Here is a 19,261-nt window from a genome sequence, read left to right as displayed (position 1 = left end):
GCAGTGTGACTGTAATGTGGAGGGTGTGACAGTACAGAGAGCAGTGTGACTGTAATGTGGAGGGTGTGACAGTACAGAGAGCAGTGTGACTGTAATGTGAAGGGTGTGACAGTACAGAGAGAGCAGTGTGACTGTAATGTGAAGGGTGTGACAGTACAGAGAGAGGAGGGTGACTGTAATGTGAAGGGTGTGACAGTACAGAGAGAGGAGTGTGACTGTAATGTGAAGGGTGTGACAGTACAGAGGGCAGTGTGACTGTAATGTGGAGGGTGTGACAGTACAGAGAGCAGTGTGACTGTAATGTGGAGGGTGTGACAGTACAGAGAGCAGTGTGACTGTAATGTGAAGGGTGTGACAGTACAGAGGGCAGTGTGACTGTAATGTGGAGGGTGTGACAGTACAGAGAGCAGTGTGACTGTAATGTGGAGGGTGTGACAGTACAGAGAGCAGTGTGACTGTAATGTGAAGGGTGTGACAGTACAGAGGGCAGTGTGACTGTAATGTGAAGGGTGTGACAGTACAGAGAGAGGAGGGTGACTGTAATGTTGAGGGTGTGACAGTACAGAGAGAGGAGGGTGACTGTAATGTTGAGGGTGTGACAGTACAGAGGGCAGTGTGACTGTAATGTGAAGGTGTGACAGTACAGAGAGCAGTGTGACTGTAATGTGAAAGGTGTGACAGTACAGAGGGCAGTGTGACTGTAATGTGAAGGGTGTGACAGTACAGAGAGCAGTGTGACTGTAATGTGAAAGGTGTGACAGTACAGAGAGAGGAGTGTGACTGCAATGTGAAGGGTGTGACAGTACAGAGAGAGGAGGGTGACTGTAATGTGAAGGGTGTGACAGTACAGAGAGAGGAGTGTGACTGTAATGTGAAGGGTGTGACAGTACAGAGAGCAGTGGGACTGTAATGTGAAAGGTGTGACAGTACAGAGAGAGGAGTGTGACTGTAATGTGGAGGGTGTGACAGTGCAGAGAGAGGAGTGTGACTGTAATGTGAAGGGTGTGACAGTACAGAGAGAGGAGTGTGACTGTAATGTGGAGGGTGTGACAGTACAGAGAGAGGAGGGTGACTGTAATGTGGAGGGTGTGACAGTACAGAGAGAGGAGTGTGACTGTAATGTGGAGGGTGTGACAGTACAGAGAGAGGAGTGTGACTGTAATGTGGAGGGTGTGACAGTACAGAGAGAGGAGTGTGACTGTAATGTGGAGGGTGTGACAGTACAGAGAGAGGAGTGTGACTGTAATGTGGAGGGTGTGACAGTACAGAGAGAGGAGGGTGACTGTAATGTGGAGGGTGTGACAGGGCTGATACCCTGGTTGGATGATTCTGACAGGTGCTCTGCTCACACCACCAATCCGTGTACTTACTACAAACCTACTGTTCACTTTTTCCAAAATCTCTTTCTCATTTAAGGCCATGACCTCTCCTTTTCTCTTTTTGATTCGTTTCTTCTCCAGCTTTTTACATGCGTACATCTTGCCAGTGGCCCGAACCTGGCAGGCACAGACCTAACAGGCAGAGAGGCGCAGAGATCAGAGACTGCACACAGGTTCCAAGGAGCTGCTCCTTCAGGTCACTCGTCATCGTGTGTTACTCACCTCACCAAAGCCACCTTTCCCCAAAACTCGATACTGACGGAACGTGTCCTGGGTGACAGGATTCCTATCGGAGAAATCACAGGCCAATTACACAATAAGATCCAGCATATCGAAGGACTTTAGCGAGGCTTTTGACAAGGTCCCACATGGCAGACTGGTCAAAAAAGTACAAGCCCATGGGATCCAAGGGAATGTGGCAAATTGGCTCAGTGGCAGGAAGCAAAGGGTAATGGTCGACGGGTGTTTTTGTGACTGGAAGGCTGTTTCCAGTGGGGTTCCGCAGGGCTCAGTACTGGGTCCCTTGCTTTTTGTCGTATATATTAATGGTTTGGACTTGAATGTAGGGGGCATGATTTAGAAGTTTGCAGATGACACACAAATTGTCCGTGTGGTTGGTAGTGAGGAGGAAAGCTGTAGACTGCAGGAAGATATCAATGGACTGGTCAGGTGGGCAGAAAAGTGACAAATGGAATTCAATCCGGAGAAGTGTGAGGTAATGCATTTGGGGAGAGCAAACAAGGCAAGGGAATACACAATAAATGGGAGGATACTGAGAGGTGTAGAGGAAGTGAGGGACCTTGGAGTGCATGTCCACAGATCCCTGAAGGTAGCAGGACAGGTAGATAAGGTGGTTAAGGCGGCAGACGGGATACTTTCCTTTATTAGCTGAGGCACAGAATATAAGAGCAGGGAGGTTATGCTGGAACTGTATAAAACACTGGTTAGACCACAGCGTGAGTAACTGTGTACAGTTCTGGTCACCACATTACAGGAAGGATGTGATTGCACTAGAGAGGATACAGAGGAGATTTACGAGGGTGTTGCCAGGACTGGAGAATTTTAGCTATGAGGAAAGATTGGATAGGCTGGGGTTGTTTTCTTTGGAACAGAGGAGGCTGAGGGGAGATTTAATTGAGGTGTATAAAATTACGAGGGGCCCAGATAGAGTGGATAGGAAGGACCTATTTCCCTTAGCAGAGAGGTCAATAACCAGTAATTGGTAGAAGGATCAGAGGGGAGTTGAGAATTTTTCACCCAGAGGATGGTGGGGGTCTGGAACTCACTGCCTGAGAGGGTGGGAGAGGCAGAAACCCTCAACTCAGTTAAAAAGTACCTGGATGTGCACCTGAAGTGCCGAAACCCACAGGGCCACGGACCAAGTGTGGGAAAGTGGGATTAGGCTGGGTGGCTCTCAATCGGCTGGAACGGACATGATGGGCCAACATGCCTCCATCTGTGCTGGAACTTTCTGTGATTCAAAAACTCATGGACTCAGACAAAGCATCTGTGTGTCTTGACAAAATAAGTCACGAGTGCAGGCAGAAAGGGTCCTCCCAACATCAGAGAGGGGAATCTGCTCACAGATATAGTAATATTCAGAGAGAGGAATCTGCTCACAGATACAGTAATATTCAGAGAGAGGAATCTGCTCACAGATACAGTAATATTCAGAGAGAGGAATCTGCTCACAGATACAGTAATATTCAGAGAGAGGAATCTGCTCACAGATACAGTAATATTCAGAGAGAGGAATCTGCTCTCAGATGCAGTAATATTCAGAGAGAGGAATCTGCTCACAGATACAGTAATATTCAGAGAGGGGAATCTGCTCACAGATACAGTAATATTCAGAGAGAGGAATCTGCTCTCAGATGCAGTAATATTCAGAGAGAGGAATCTGCTCACAGATACAGTAATATTCAGAGAGGGGAATCTGCTCACAGATACAGTAATATTCAGAGAGGGGAATCTGCTCACAGATACAGTAATATTCAGAGAGGGGAATCTGCTCAGATAGAGTAATATTCAGAGAGGGGAATCTGCTCAGATACAGTAATATTCAGAGAGAGGAATCTGCTCAAAGATACAGTAATATTCAGAGAGAGGAATCTGCTCACAGATACAGTCATATTCAGAGAGGGGAATCTGCTCTCAGATGCAGTAATATTCAGAGAGAGGAATCTGCTCACAGATACAGTAATATTCAGAGAGAGGAATCTGCTCTCAGATGCAGTAATATTCAGAGAGGGGAATCTGCTCACAGATACAGTAATATTCAGAGAGAGGAATCTGCTCTCAGATGCAGTAATATTCAGAGAGAGGAATCTGCTCACAGATACAGTAATATTCAGAGAGAGGAATCTGCTCTCAGATGCAGTAATATTCAGAGAGGGGAATCTGCTCACAGATACAGTAATATTCAGAGAGAGGAATCTGCTCACAGATACAGTCATATTCAGAGAGAGGAATCTGCTCACAGATACAGTAATATTCAGAGAGAGGAATCTGCTCACAGATACAGTAATATTCAGAGAGAGGAATCTGCTCTCAGATGCAGTAATATTCAGAGAGGGGAATCTGCTCACAGATACAGTAATATTCAGAGAGAGGAATCTGCTCACAGATACAGTCATATTCAGAGAGAGGAATCTGCTCACAGATACAGTAATATTCAGAGAGAGGAATCTGCTCACAGATACAGTAATATTCAGAGAGAGGAATCTGCTCACAGATACAGTAATATTCAGAGAGAGGAATCTGCTCACAGATACAGTAATATTCAGAGAGAGGAATCTGCTCACAGATACAGTAATATTCAGAGAGAGGAATCTGCTCACAGATACAGTAATATTCAGAGAGAGGAATCTGCTCACAGACACAGTAATATTCAGAGAGAGGAATCTGCTCACAGATACAGTAATATTCAGAGAGGGGAATCTGCTCACAGATACAGTAATATTCAGAGAGAGGAATCTGCTCACAGATACAGTAATATTCAGAGAGAGGAATCTGCTCACAGATACAGTAATATTCAGAGAGAGGAATCTGCTCACAGATACAGTAATGTTCAGAGTGAGGAATCTGCTCACAGATACAGTAATATTCAGAGAGAGGAATCTGCTCACAGATACAGTAATATTCAGAGAGAGGAATCTGCTCACAGATACAGTAATATTCAGAGAGAGGAATCTGCTCACAGATACAGTAATGTTCAGAGTGAGGAATCTGCTCACAGATACAGTAATATTCAGAGAGAGGAATCTGCTCACAGATACAGTAATATTCAGAGAGAGGAATCTGCTCACAGACACAGTAATATTCAGAGAGAGGAATCTGATCACAGATACAGTGATATTCAGAGAGAGGAATCTGCTCACAGATACAGTAATATTCAGAGAGAGGAATCTGCTCACAGATACAGTAATATACAGAGAGAGGAATCTGCTCACAGATACAGTAATATTCAGAGAGAGGAATCTGCTCACAGATACAGTAATATTCAGAGAGAGGAATCTGATCACAGATACAGTAATATTCAGAGAGAGGAATCTGCTCACAGACACAGTAATATTCAGAGAGGGGAATCTGCTCACAGACACAGTAATATTCAGAGAGGGGAATCTGCTCACAGATATAGTAATATACAGAGAGAGGAATCTGCTCACAGATACAGTAATATACAGAGAGAGGAATCTGCTCACAGATACAGTAATATTCAGAGAGAGGAATCTGCTCACAGATACAGTAATATTCAGAGAGAGGAATCTGCTCACAGATACAGTAATATTCAGAGAGAGGAATCTGCTCACAGATACAGTAATATGCAGAGAGAGGAATCTGCTCACAGATACAGTAATATTCAGAGAGGAATCTGCTCACAGATGCAGTAATATTCAGAGAGAGGAATCTGCTCACAGATACAGTAATATTCAGAGAGGAATCTGCTCACAGATGCAGTAATATTCAGAGAGGGGAATCTGCTCAGATACAGTAATATTCAGAGAGGGGAATCTGCTCACAGATACAGTAATATTCAGAGAGGGGAATCTGCTCACAGATACAGTAATATTCAGAGAGAGGAATCTGCTCACAGATACAGTAATATTCAGAGAGAGGAATCTGCTCAGATACAGTAATATTCAGAGAGAGGAATCTGCTCACAGATACAGTAATATTCAGAGAGGGGAATCTGCTCACAGATACAGTAATATTCAGAGAGAGGAATCTGCTCACAGATACAGTAATATTCAGAGAGGGGAATCTGCTCACAGATACAGTAATATGCAGAGAGAGGAATCTGCTTACAGATACAGTAATATTCAGAGAGGGGAATCTGCTCAGATAGAGTAATATTCAGAGAGGGGAATCTGCTCAGATACAGTAATATTCAGAGAGAGGAATCTGCTCAAAGATACAGTAATGTTCAGAGAGAGGAATCTGCTCACAGATACAGTAATATTCAGAGAGGGGAATCTGCTCACAGATACAGTAATATTCAGAGAGAGGAATCTGCTCACAGATACAGTAATATTCAGAGAGAGGAATCTGCTCAGAAATAGTAATATTCAGAGAGAGGAATCTGCTCAGATACAGTAATATTCAGAGAGGGGAATCTGCTCAAAGATGCAGTAATATTCAGAGAGAGGAATCTGCTCTCAGACACAGTAATATTCAGAGAGGGGAATCTGCTCACAGATACAGTAATATTCAGAGAGAGGAATCTGCTAACAGATACAGTAATATTCAGAGAGGGGAATCTGCTCAGATACAGTAATATTCAGAGAGGGTAATCTGCTCAGATACAGTAATATTCAGAGAGGGGAATCTGCTCAGATACAGTAATATTCAGAGAGGGGAATCTGCTCAGATACAGTAATATTCAGAGAGGGGAATCTGCTCAGATACAGTAATATTCAGAGAGAGGAATCTGCTCACAGATACAGTAATATTCAGAGAGAGGAATCTGCTAACAGATACAGTAATATTCAGAGAGGGGAATCTGCTCAGATACAGTAATATTCAGAGAGGGTAATCTGCTCAGATATAGTAATATTCAGAGAGGAATCTGCTCACAGATACAGTAATATTCAGAGAGAGGAATCTGCTCACAGATACAGTAATATTCAGAGTGAGGAATCTGCTCACAGATACAGTAATATTCAGAGAGAGGAATCTGCTCACAGATACAGTAATATTCAGGGAGGGTAATCTGCTCAGATATAGTAATATTCAGAGAGGGGAATCTGCTCACAGATATAGAAATATTCAGAGAGGGGATTCTGCTCACAGATACAGTAATATTCAGAGAGAGGAATCTGCTCGGATATAGTAATATTCAGAGAGAGGAATCTGCTCACAGATACAGTAATATTCAGGGAGGGTAATCTGCTCAGATATAGTAATATTCAGAGAGGGGAATCTGCTCACAGATATAGAAATATTCAGAGAGGGGATTCTGCTCACAGATACAGTAATATTCAGAGAGAGGAATCTGCTCACAGATACAGTAATATTCAGAGAGGAATCTGCTCACAGATACAGTAATATTCAGAGAGGAATCTGCTCACAGATACAGTCATATTCAGAGAGAGGAATCTGCTCACAGATACAGTAATATTCAGAGAGAGGAATCTGCTCACAGATACAGTAATATTCAGAGAGGGGAATCTGCTCACAGACACAGTAATATTCAGAGAGAGGAATCTGCTCAGAAAGAGTCATATTCAGAAGGAGGAATCTGCTCAGATACAGTAATATTCAGAGAGGAATCTGCTCACAGATACAGTAATATTCAGAGAGGAATCTGCTCACAGATACAGTAATATTCAGAGAGAGGAATCTGCTCACAGATACAGTAATATTCAGAGAGAGGAATCTGCTCACAGATACAGTAATATTCAGAGAGGGGAATCTGCTCACAGATACAGTAATATTCAGAGAGAGGAATCTGCTCACAGATACAGTAATATTCAGAGAGGAATCTGCTCACAGATACAGTAATATTCAGAGAGGGTAATCTGCTCAGATATAGTAATATTCAGAGAGGGGAATCTGCTCACAGATATAGAAATATTCAGAGAGAGGAATCTGCTGACAGATACAGTAATATTCAGAGAGGAATCTGCTCAGATATAGTAATATTCAGAGAGAGGAATCTGCTCACAGATACAGTAATATGCAGAGAGAGGAATCTGCTCACAGATACAGTAATATTCAGAGAGGGGAATCTGCTCAGATACAGTAATATTCAGAGAGGGGAATCTGCGCACAGATACAGTAATATTCAGAGAGGAATCTGCTCACAGATACAGTAATATTCAGAGAGAGGAATCTGCTCACAGATGCAGTAATATTCAGAGAGAGGAATCTGCTCACAGATACAGTAATATTCAGAGAGGGGAATCTGCTCAGATACAGTAATATTGAGAGAGGAATCTGCTCACAGATACAGTAATATTCAGAGAGGGGATTCTGCTCAGATACAGTAATATTCAGAGAGGGGAATCTGCTCACAGATACAGTAATATTCAGAGAGGAATCTGCTCACAGATGAAGTGATATTCAGAGAGAGGAATCTGCTCACAGATGCAGTAATATTCAGAGAGGGGAATCTGCTCACAGACACAGTAATAATCAGAGAGAGGAATCTGCTCACAGATACTGCAATATTCAGTGAGAGGAATCTGCTCACAGATACAGTAATATTCAGAGAGAGGAATCTGCTCAGACACAGTAATATTCAGAGAGAGGAATCTGCTCATAGACACAGTAATATTCAGAGAGGAATCTGCTCACAGACACAGTGATAATCAGAGAGAGGAATCTACTCACAGATACAGTAATGTTCAGAGAGGGGAATCTGCTCACAGATACAGTAATATTCAGAGAGGAATCTGCTCACAGAAACAGTAATATTCAGAGAGAGGAATCTGCTCACAGACACAGTAATAAGAGAGAGGAATCTGCTCACAGATACAGTAATATTCAGAGAGAGGAATCTGCTCACAGACACAGTAATATTCAGAGAGGAATCTGATCACAGATACAGTGATATTCAGAGAGAGGAATCTGCTCACAGATACAGTAATATTCAGGGAGAGGAATCTGCTCACAGATACAGTAATATTCAGAGAGAGGATTCTGCTCACAGACACAGTAAAATTCAGAGAGAGGAATCTGCTCACAGATACAGTAATATTCAGAGAGAGGAATCTGCTCACAGACACAGTAATGTTTAGAGAGAGGAATCTGCTCACAGATACAGTAATATTCAGAGAGAGGAATCTGCTCACAGACACAGTAATAATCAGAGAGAGGAATCTGCTCACAGATACAGTAATATTCAGAGAGGGGAATCTGCTCACAGATACAGTCATATTCAGAGAGAGGAATCTGCTCACAGATACAGTAATATTCAGAGAGAGGAATCTGCTCACAGATACAGTAATATTCAGAGAGGGGAATCTGCTCACAGATACAGTAATATTCAGAGAGGGGAATCTGCTCAGATAGAGTAATATTCAGAGAGGGGAATCTGCTCAGATACAGTAATATTCAGAGAGAGGAATCTGCTCAAAGATACAGTAATATTCAGAGAGAGGAATCTGCTCACAGATACAGTCATATTCAGAGAGGGGAATCTGCTCACAGATACAGTAATATTCAGAGAGAGGAATCTGCTCACAGATACAGTCATATTCAGAGAGGGGAATCTGCTCACAGATACAGTAATGTTCAGAGAGAGGAATCTGCTCACAGATACAGTAATATTCAGAGAGGGGAATCAGCTCACAGAGACAGTAATATTCAGAGAGAGGAATCTGCTCACAGATACAGTAATATTCAGAGAGAGGAATCTGCTCAGAAATAGTAATATTCAGAGAGAGGAATCTGCTCACAGATACAGTAATATTCAGAGAGTGGAATCTGCTCACAGATACAGTAATATTCAGAGAGGGGAATCTGCTCACAGATGCAGTAATATTCAGAGAGAGGAATCTGCTCTCAGACACAGTAATATTCAGAGAGGGGAATCTGCTCAGATAGAGTAATATTCAGAGAGAGGAATCTGCTCACAGATACAGTAATATTCAGAGAGAGGAATTTGCGAACAGATACAGTAATATTCAGAGAGGGGAATCTGCTCAGATACAGTAATATTCAGAGAGGGTAATCTGCTCAGATATAGTAATATTCAGAGAGGAATCTGCTCACAGATACAGTAATATTCAGAGTGAGGAATCTGCTCACAGATACAGTAATATTCAGAGAGAGGAATCTGCTCACAGATACAGTAATATTCAGGGAGGGTAATCTGCTCAGATATAGTAATATTCAGAGAGGGGAATCTGCTCACAGATATAGAAATATTCAGAGAGGGGATTCTGCTCACAGATACAGTAATATTCAGAGAGAGGAATCTGCTCGGATATAGTAATATTCAGAGAGAGTGGAATCTGCTCAGATACAGTAATATTCAGAGAGAGGAATCTGCTCACAGATACAGTAATATTCAGAGAGGAATCTGCTCAGATATAGTAATATTCAGAGAGAGGAATCTGCTCACAGATACAGTAATATGCAGAGAGAGGAATCTGCTCACAGATACAGTAATATTCAGAGAGGGGAATCTGCTCAGATACAGTAATATTCAGAGAGGGGAATCTGCTCACAGATATCGAAATATTCAGAGAGGGGATTCTGCTCACAGATACAGTAATATTCAGAGAGAGGAATCTGCTCGGATATAGTAATATTCAGAGAGAGTGGAATCTGCTCAGATACAGTAATATTCAGAGAGAGGAATCTGCTCACAGATACAGTAATATTCAGAGAGGAATCTGCTCAGATATAGTAATATTCAGAGAGAGGAATCTGCTCACAGATACAGTAATATGCAGAGAGAGGAATCTGCTCACAGATACAGTAATATTCAGAGAGGGGAATCTGCTCAGATACAGTAATATTCAGAGAGGGGAATCTGCGCACAGATACAGTAATATTCAGAGAGGAATCTGCTCACAGAAACAGTAATATTCAGAGAGAGGAATCTGCTCACAGACACAGTAATAAGAGAGAGGAATCTGCTCACAGATACAGTAATATTCAGAGAGAGGAATCTGCTCACAGACACAGTAATATTCAGAGAGGAATCTGATCACAGATACAGTGATATTCAGAGAGAGGAATCTGCTCACAGATACAGTAATATTCAGGGAGAGGAATCTGCTCACAGATACAGTAATATTCAGAGAGAGGATTCTGCTCACAGACACAGTAAAATTCAGAGAGAGGAATCTGCTCACAGATACAGTAATATTCAGAGAGAGGAATCTGCTCACAGATACAGTAATATTCAGAGAGAGGAATCTGCTCACAGATACAGTAATATTCAGAGAGAGGAATCTGCTCACAGACACAGTAATATTCAGAGAGAGGAATCTGCTCACAGACACAGTAATGTTCAGAGAGAGGAATCTGCTCACAGATACAGTAATATTCAGAGAGAGGAATCTGCTCACAGATACAGTAATATTCAGAGAGAGGAATCTGCTCACAGATACAGTAATATTCAGAGAGAGGAATCTGCTCACAGACACAGTAATATTCAGAGAGAGGAATCTGCTCACAGACACAGTAATGTTTAGAGAGAGGAATCTGCTCACAGATACAGTAATATTCAGAGAGAGGAATCTGCTCACAGACACAGTAATAATCAGAGAGAGGAATCTGCTCACAGATACAGTAATATTCAGAGAGGGGAATCTGCTCACAGATACAGTCATATTCAGAGAGAGGAATCTGCTCACAGATACAGTAATATTCAGAGAGAGGAATCTGCTCACAGATACAGTAATATTCAGAGCGAGGAATCTGCTCACAGATACAGTAATATTCAGAGAGGGGAATCTGCTCAGATAGAGTAATATTCAGAGAGGGGAATCTGCTCAGATACAGTAATATTCAGAGAGAGGAATCTGCTCAAAGATACAGTAATATTCAGAGAGAGGAATCTGCTCACAGATACAGTCATATTCAGAGAGGGGAATCTGCTCACAGATACAGTAATATTCAGAGAGAGGAATCTGCTCACAGATACAGTCATATTCAGAGAGGGGAATCTGCTCACAGATACAGTAATGTTCAGAGAGAGGAATCTGCTCACAGATACAGTAATATTCAGAGAGGGGAATCAGCTCACAGATACAGTAATATTCAGAGAGAGGAATCTGCTCACAGATACAGTAATATTCAGAGAGAGGAATCTGCTCAGAAATAGTAATATTCAGAGAGAGGAATCTGCTCACAGATACAGTAATATTCAGAGAGTGGAATCTGCTCACAGATACAGTAATATTCAGAGAGGGGAATCTGCTCACAGATGCAGTAATATTCAGAGAGAGGAATCTGCTCTCAGACACAGTAATATTCAGAGAGGGGAATCTGCTCAGATAGAGTAATATTCAGAGAGAGGAATCTGCTCACAGATACAGTAATATTCAGAGAGAGGAATTTGCGAACAGATACAGTAATATTCAGAGAGGGGAATCTGCTCAGATACAGTAATATTCAGAGAGGGTAATCTGCTCAGATATAGTAATATTCAGAGAGGAATCTGCTCACAGATACAGTAATATTCAGAGAGAGGAACCTGCTCAGACACAGTAATATTCAGAGAGGAATCTGCTCACAGATACAGTAATATTCAGAGTGAGGAATCTGCTCACAGATACAGTAATATTCAGAGAGAGGAATCTGCTCACAGATACAGTAATATTCAGGGAGGGTAATCTGCTCAGATATAGTAATATTCAGAGAGGGGAATCTGCTCACAGATATAGAAATATTCAGAGAGGGGATTCTGCTCACAGATACAGTAATATTCAGAGAGAGGAATCTGCTCGGATATAGTAATATTCAGAGAGAGTGGAATCTGCTCAGATACAGTAATATTCAGAGAGAGGAATCTGCTCACAGATACAGTAATATTCAGAGAGGAATCTGCTCAGATATAGTAATATTCAGAGAGAGGAATCTGCTCACAGATACAGTAATATGCAGAGAGAGGAAACTGCTCACAGATACAGTAATATTCAGAGAGGGGAATCTGCTCAGATACAGTAATATTCAGAGAGGGGAATCTGCGCACAGATACAGTAATATTCAGAGAGGAATCTGCTCACAGATACAGTAATATTCAGAGAGAGGAATCTGCTCACAGATGGAGTAATATTCAGAGAGAGGAATCTGCTCACAGATGCAGTAATATTCAGAGAGGGGAATCTGCTCAGATACAGTCATATTCAGAGAGAGGAATCTGCTCACAGATACAGTAATATTCAGAGAGGGGATTCTGCTCAGATACAGTAATATTCAGAGAGGGGAATCTGCTCACAGATACAGTAATATTCAGAGAGGAATCTGCTCACAGATGAAGTAATATTCAGAGAGAGGAATCTGCTCACAGATGCAGTAATATTCAGAGAGGGGAATCTGCTCACAGACACAGTAATAATCAGAGAGAGGAATCTGCTCAAAGATACAGAAATATTCAGAGAGAGGAATCTGCTCACAGATACAGAAATATTCAGAGAGAGGAATCTGCTCACAGACACAGTAATATTCAGAGAGGGGAATCTGCTCACAGTTACAGTAATATTCAGAGAGAGGAATCTGCTCAGAGACACAGTAATATTCAGAGAGGAATCTGCTCACAGACACAGTAATATTCAGAGAGGAATCTGCTTACAGATGCAGTAATAATCAGAGAGGGGAATCTGCTCACAGACACAGGAATAATCAGAGAGTGGAATCTGCTCACAGATACTGTAATATTCAGTGAGAGGAATCTGCTCACAGATACAGTAATATTCAGAGAGAGGAATCTGCTCAGACACAGTAATATTCAGAGAGAGGAATCTGCTCACAGATACAGTAATATTCAGAGAGGAATCTGCTCACAGATACAGTAATATTCAGAGAGGGGAATCTGCTCACAGATACAGTAATATTCAGAGAGAGGAATCTGCTCACAGACACAGTAATATTCAGAGAGAGGAATCTGCTCAGATACAGTAATATTCAGAGAGAGGAATCTGCTCACAGATACAGTAATATTCAGAGAGGGGATTCTGCTCAGATACAGTAATATTCAGAGAGAGGAATCTGCTCACAGACACAGTAATATTGAGAGAGTGGAATCTGATCACAGATACAGTAATATTCAGAGAGGAATCTGCTCACAGATACAGTAATATTCAGAGAGAGGAATCTGCTCACAGATACAGTAATATTCAGAGAGGAATCTGCTCACAGACACAGTAATATTCAGAGAGGGGAATCTGCTCACAGATACAGTAATATTCAGAGAGAGGAATCTGCTCACAGACACAGTAATATTCAGAGAGGAATCTGCTCACAGACACAGTAATATTCAGAGAGGAATCTGCTCACAGATACAGTAATAATCAGAGAGGGGAATCTGCTCACAGACACAGTAATAATCAGAGAGAGGAATCTGCTCACAGACACAGTAATATTCAGAGAGAGGAATCTGCTCACAGATACAGTAATATTCAGGGAGAGGAATCTGCTCACAGACACAGTAATAATCAGAGAGAGGAATCTGCTCACAGATACAGTAATATTCAGAGAGAGGAATTTGCGAACAGATACAGTAATATTCAGAGAGGGGAATCTGCTCAGATACAGTAATATTCAGAGAGGGTAATCTGCTCAGATATAGTAATATTCAGAGAGGAATCTGCTCACAGATACAGTAATATTCAGAGAGAGGAACCTGCTCACAGATACAGTAATATTCAGAGAGAGGAATCTGCTCACAGATACAGTAATATTCAGAGAGAGGAATCTGCTCACAGATACAGTAATATTCAGAGAGGGGAATCTGCTCACAGATACAGTAATATTCAGAGAGAGGAATCTGCTCACAGATACAGTAATATTCAGAGAGAGGAATCTGCTCACAGATACAGTAATATTCAGGGAGGGTAATCTGCTCAGATATAGTAATATTCAGAGAGGGGAATCTGCTCACAGATATCGAAATATTCAGAGAGGGGATTCTGCTCACAGATACAGTAATATTCAGAGAGGAATCTGCTCGGATATAGTAATATTCAGAGAGAGGAATCTGCTCACAGATACAGTAATAGTCAGAGAGGGGATTCTGCTCACAGATACAGTAATATTCAGAGAGAGGAATCTGCTCAGAAAGAGTCATATTCAGAAGGAGGAATCTGCTCAGATGCAGTAATATTCAGAGAGAGGAAACTGCTGACAGATACAGTAATATTGAGAGAGAGGAATCTGCTCACAGATACAGTAATATTCAGAGAGAGGAATCTGCTCACAGATACATTAATATTCAGAGAGAGGAATCTGCTCACAGATACAGTAATATGCAGAGAGAGGAATCTGCTCACAGATGCAGTAATATTCAGAGAGAGGAATCTGCTCACAGATACAGTAATATTCTGAGAGAGGAATCTGCTCACAGATACAGTAATATTCAGAGAGGGGAATCTGCTCAGATACAGTAATATTCAGAGAGAGGAATCTGCTCACAGACACAGTAATATTCAGAGAGGGGAATCTGCACACAGATACAGTAATATTCAGAGAGGAATCTGCTCACAGATACAGTAATAATCAGAGAGAGGAATCTGCTCAGAAAGAGTCATATTCAGAAGGAGGAATCTGCTCAGATGCAGTAATATTCAGAGAGAGGAATCTGCTCAGATACAGTAATATTCAGAGAGAGGAATCTGCTCACAGATACAGTAATATTCAGAGAGAGGAATCTGCTCACAGATACAGTAATATTCAGAGAGAGGAATCTGCTCACAGATATAGTAATATTCAGAGAGGAATCTGCTCACAGATACAGTAATATTCAGAGAGGGTAATCTGCTCAGATATAGTAATATTCAGAGAGGGGAATCTGCTCACAGATATAGAAATATTCAGAGAGAGGAATCTGCTGACAGATACAGTAATATTGAGAGAGAGGAATCTGCTCACAGATACAGTAATATTCAGAGAGAGGAATCTGCTCACAGATACAGTAATATTCAGAGAGAGGAATCTGCTCACAGATACAGTAATATGCAGAGAGAGGAATCTGCTCACAGATGCAGTAATATTCAGAGAGAGGAATCTGCTCACAGATACAGTAATATTCAGAGAGAGGAATCTGCTCACAGATACAGTAATATTCAGAGAGGGGAATCTGCTCAGATACAGTAATATTCAGAGAGGGGAATCTGCGCACAGATACAGTAATATTCAGAGAGGAATCTGCTCACAGATACAGTAATATTCAGAGAGAGGAATCTGCTCACAGATGCAGTAATATTCAGAGAGAGGAATCTGCTCACAGATACAGTAATATTCAGAGAGGGGAATCTGCTCAGATACAGTAATATTCAGAGAGGGGAATCTGCTCAGATACAGTAATATTCAGAGAGAGGAATCTGCTCACAGATACAGTAATATTCAGAGAGGGGATTCTGCTGAGATACAGTAATATTCAGAGAGGGGAATCTGCTCACAGATACAGTAATATTCAGAGAGGAATCTGCTCACAGATGCAGTAATATTCAGAGAGAGGAATCTGCTCACAGATGCAGTAATATTCAGAGAGAGGAATCTGCTCACAGATACAGTAATATTCTGAGAGAGGAATCTGCTCACAGATACAGTAATATTCAGAGAGGGGAATCTGCTCAGATACAGTAATATTCAGAGAGAGGAATCTGCTCACAGACACAGTAATATTCAGAGAGGGGAATCTGCACACAGACACAGTAATATTCAGAGAGGGGAATCTGCACACAGATACAGTAATATTCAGAGAGGAATCTGCTCACAGATACAGTAATAATCAGAGAGAGGAATCTGCTCAGAAAGAGTCATATTCAGAAGGAGGAATCTGCTCAGATGCAGTAATATTCAGAGAGAGGAATCTGCTCAGATACAGTAATATTCAGAGGGAGGAATCTGCTCACAGATACAGTAATATTCAGAGAGAGGAATCTGCTCACAGATACAGTAATATTCAGAGAGAGGAATCTGCTCACAGATATAGTAATATTCAGAGAGGAATCTGCTCACAGATACAGTAATATTCAGAGAGGGTAATCTGCTCAGATATAGTAATATTCAGAGAGGGGAATCTGCTCACAGATATAGAAATATTCAGAGAGAGGAATCTGCTGACAGATACAGTAATATTGAGAGAGAGGAATCTGCTCACAGATACAGTAATATTCAGAGAGAGGAATCTGCTCACAGATACAGTAATATTCAGAGAGAGGAATCTGCTCACAGATACAGTAATATGCAGAGAGAGGAATCTGCTCACAGATGCAGTAATATTCAGAGAGAGGAATCTGCTCACAGATACAGTAATATTCAGAGAGAGGAATCTGCTCACAGATACAGTAATATTCAGAGAGGGGAATCTGCTCAGATACAGTAATATTCAGAGAGGGGAATCTGCGCACAGATACAGTAATATTCAGAGAGGAATCTGCTCACAGATACAGTAATATTCAGAGAGAGGAATCTGCTCACAGATGCAGTAATATTCAGAGAGAGGAATCTGCTCACAGATACAGTAATATTCAGAGAGGGGAATCTGCTCAGATACAGTAATATTCAGAGAGGGGAATCTGCTCAGATACAGTAATATTCAGAGAGAGGAATCTGCTCACAGATACAGTAATATTCAGAGAGGGGATTCTGCTGAGATACAGTAATATTCAGAGAGGGGAATCTGCTCACAGATACAGTAATATTCAGAGAGGAATCTGCTCACAGATGCAGTAATATTCAGAGAGAGGAATCTGCTCACAGATGCAGTAATATTCAGAGAGAGGAATCTGCTCACAGACACAGTAATATTCAGAGAGGGTTATCTGCTCACAGATACAGTAATATTCAGAGAGAGGAATCTGCTCAGAGACACAGTAATATTCAGAGAGGAATCTGCTCACAGACACAGTAATATTCAGAGAGGAATCTGCTTACAGATGCAGTAATAATCAGAGGGGGGAATCTGCTCACAGACACAGTAATAATCAGAGAGAGGAATCTGCTCACAGATACAGTAATATTTAGAGAGAGGAATCTACTCACAGATACAGTAATATTCAGAGAGGAATCTGCTCACAGATACAGTAATATTCAGAGAGAGGAATCTGCTCAGACACAGTAATATTCAGAGAGAGGAATCTGCTCAGATACAGTAATATTCAGAGAGGGGAATCTGCTCAGATACAGTAATATTCAGAGAGGAATCTGCTCACAGATACAGTAATATTCAGAGAGAGGAATCTGCTCAGATACAGTAATATTCAGAGAGAGGAATCTGCTCAGATACAGTAATATTCAGAGAGAGGAATCTGCTCACAGATACAGTAATATTCAGAGAGGGGATTCTGCTCAGATACAGTAATATTCAGAGAGAGGAATCTGCTCACAGACACAGTAATATTGAGAGAGTGGAATCTGATCACAGATACAGTAATATTCAGAGAGGAATCTGCTCACAGATACAGTAATATTCAGAGAGAGGAATCTGCTCACAGATACAGTAATATTCAGAGAGGAATCTGCTCACAGACACAGTAATATTCAGAGAGGGGAATCTGCTCACAGATACAGTAATATTCAGAGAGAGGAATCTGCTCACAGACACAGTAATATTCAGAGAGGAATCTGCTCACAGACACAGTAATATTCAGAGAGGAATCTGCTCACAGATACAGTAATAATCAGAGAGGGGAATCTGCTCACAGACACAGTAATAATCAGAGAGAGGAATCTGCTCACAGACACAGTAATATTCAGAGAGAGGAATCTGCTCACAGATACAGTAATATTCAGAGAGAGGAATCTGCTCACAGACACAGTAATAATCAGAGAGAGGAATCTGCTCACAGATACAGTAATATTCAGAGAGAGGAATCTGCTCAGACACAGTAATATTCAGAGAGAGGAATCTGCTCAGACACAGTAATTATCAGAGAGAGGAATCTGCTCACAGATACAGTAATATTCAGAGAGAGGAATCTGCTCACAGATACAGTAATATTCAGAGAGAGGAATCTGCTCACAGAAACAGTAATATTCAGAGAGGGGAATCTGCTCACAGATACAGTAATATTCAGAGAGAGGAATCTGCTCACAGACACAGCTGTATTCAGAGAGGGGAATCTGCTCACAGATACAGTAATATTCAGAGAGGGGAATCTGCTCACAGATACAGTAATATTCAGAGAGAGGAATCTGCTCACAGACACAGTAATAATCAGAGAGAGGAATCTGCTCACAGATACAGTAATATTCAGAGAGGGGAATCTGCTCACAGATACAGTAATATTCAGAGAGAGGAATCTGCTCACAGACACAGTAATATTCAGAGAGGAATCTGCTCACAGATACAGTAATGTTCAGATAGGGGAATCTGCTCACAGATACAGTGATATTCAGAGAGAGGAATCTGCTCACAGATACAGTAATATTCAGAGAGAGGAATCTGCTCACAGATACAGTAATATTCAGAGAGGAATCTGCTCAGATACAGTAATATTCAGAGAGAGGAATCTGCTCACAGATGAAGTAATTTTCAGAGAGAGGAATCTGCTCACAGATACAGTAATATTCAGAGAGAGGAATCTGCTCACAGATACAGTAATATTCAGAGAGAGGAATCTGCTCACAGATACAGTAATATTCAGAGAGAGGAATCTGCTCACAGATACAGTGATATTCAGAGAGAGGAATCTGCTCACAGAAACAGTCATATTCAGAGAGAGGAATCTGCTCACAGACACAGTAATATTCAGAGAGGA

The 19,261-nt window shown here is 41.4% G+C and overlaps 1 protein-coding gene across 1 annotated transcript in view; it reads right to left on the bottom strand.

Annotated features, from left to right (window-relative positions):
* Nucleotides 1-1,370: 1,370 nt before the first annotated feature.
* The window catches only part of LOC137319430 (G protein-coupled receptor kinase 6-like), a gene marked incomplete at its 3' end in the record, with an annotated part of 61,465 nt that continues 43,574 nt past the window's right edge, over nt 1,371-19,261 (bottom strand). The window contains exons 2-3 of the mRNA XM_067981636.1: nt 1,602-1,665; nt 1,371-1,511 (exon numbers count right to left, since the gene is read on the bottom strand). Of these exons, the coding sequence (XP_067837737.1) occupies nt 1,371-1,511; nt 1,602-1,665 (205 nt within the window). The remainder of the gene's footprint in view (nt 1,512-1,601; nt 1,666-19,261) is intronic.

The sequence above is a fragment of the Heptranchias perlo genome, unplaced genomic scaffold (genome assembly GCF_035084215.1).
Source record: "Heptranchias perlo isolate sHepPer1 unplaced genomic scaffold, sHepPer1.hap1 HAP1_SCAFFOLD_846, whole genome shotgun sequence".
In the NCBI taxonomy this organism is placed as follows: domain Eukaryota; kingdom Metazoa; phylum Chordata; class Chondrichthyes; order Hexanchiformes; family Hexanchidae; genus Heptranchias; species Heptranchias perlo.
The sequence above is the reverse complement of the archived record's forward strand: the minus strand, read 5'-3'. Positions and strand labels throughout refer to the sequence as shown.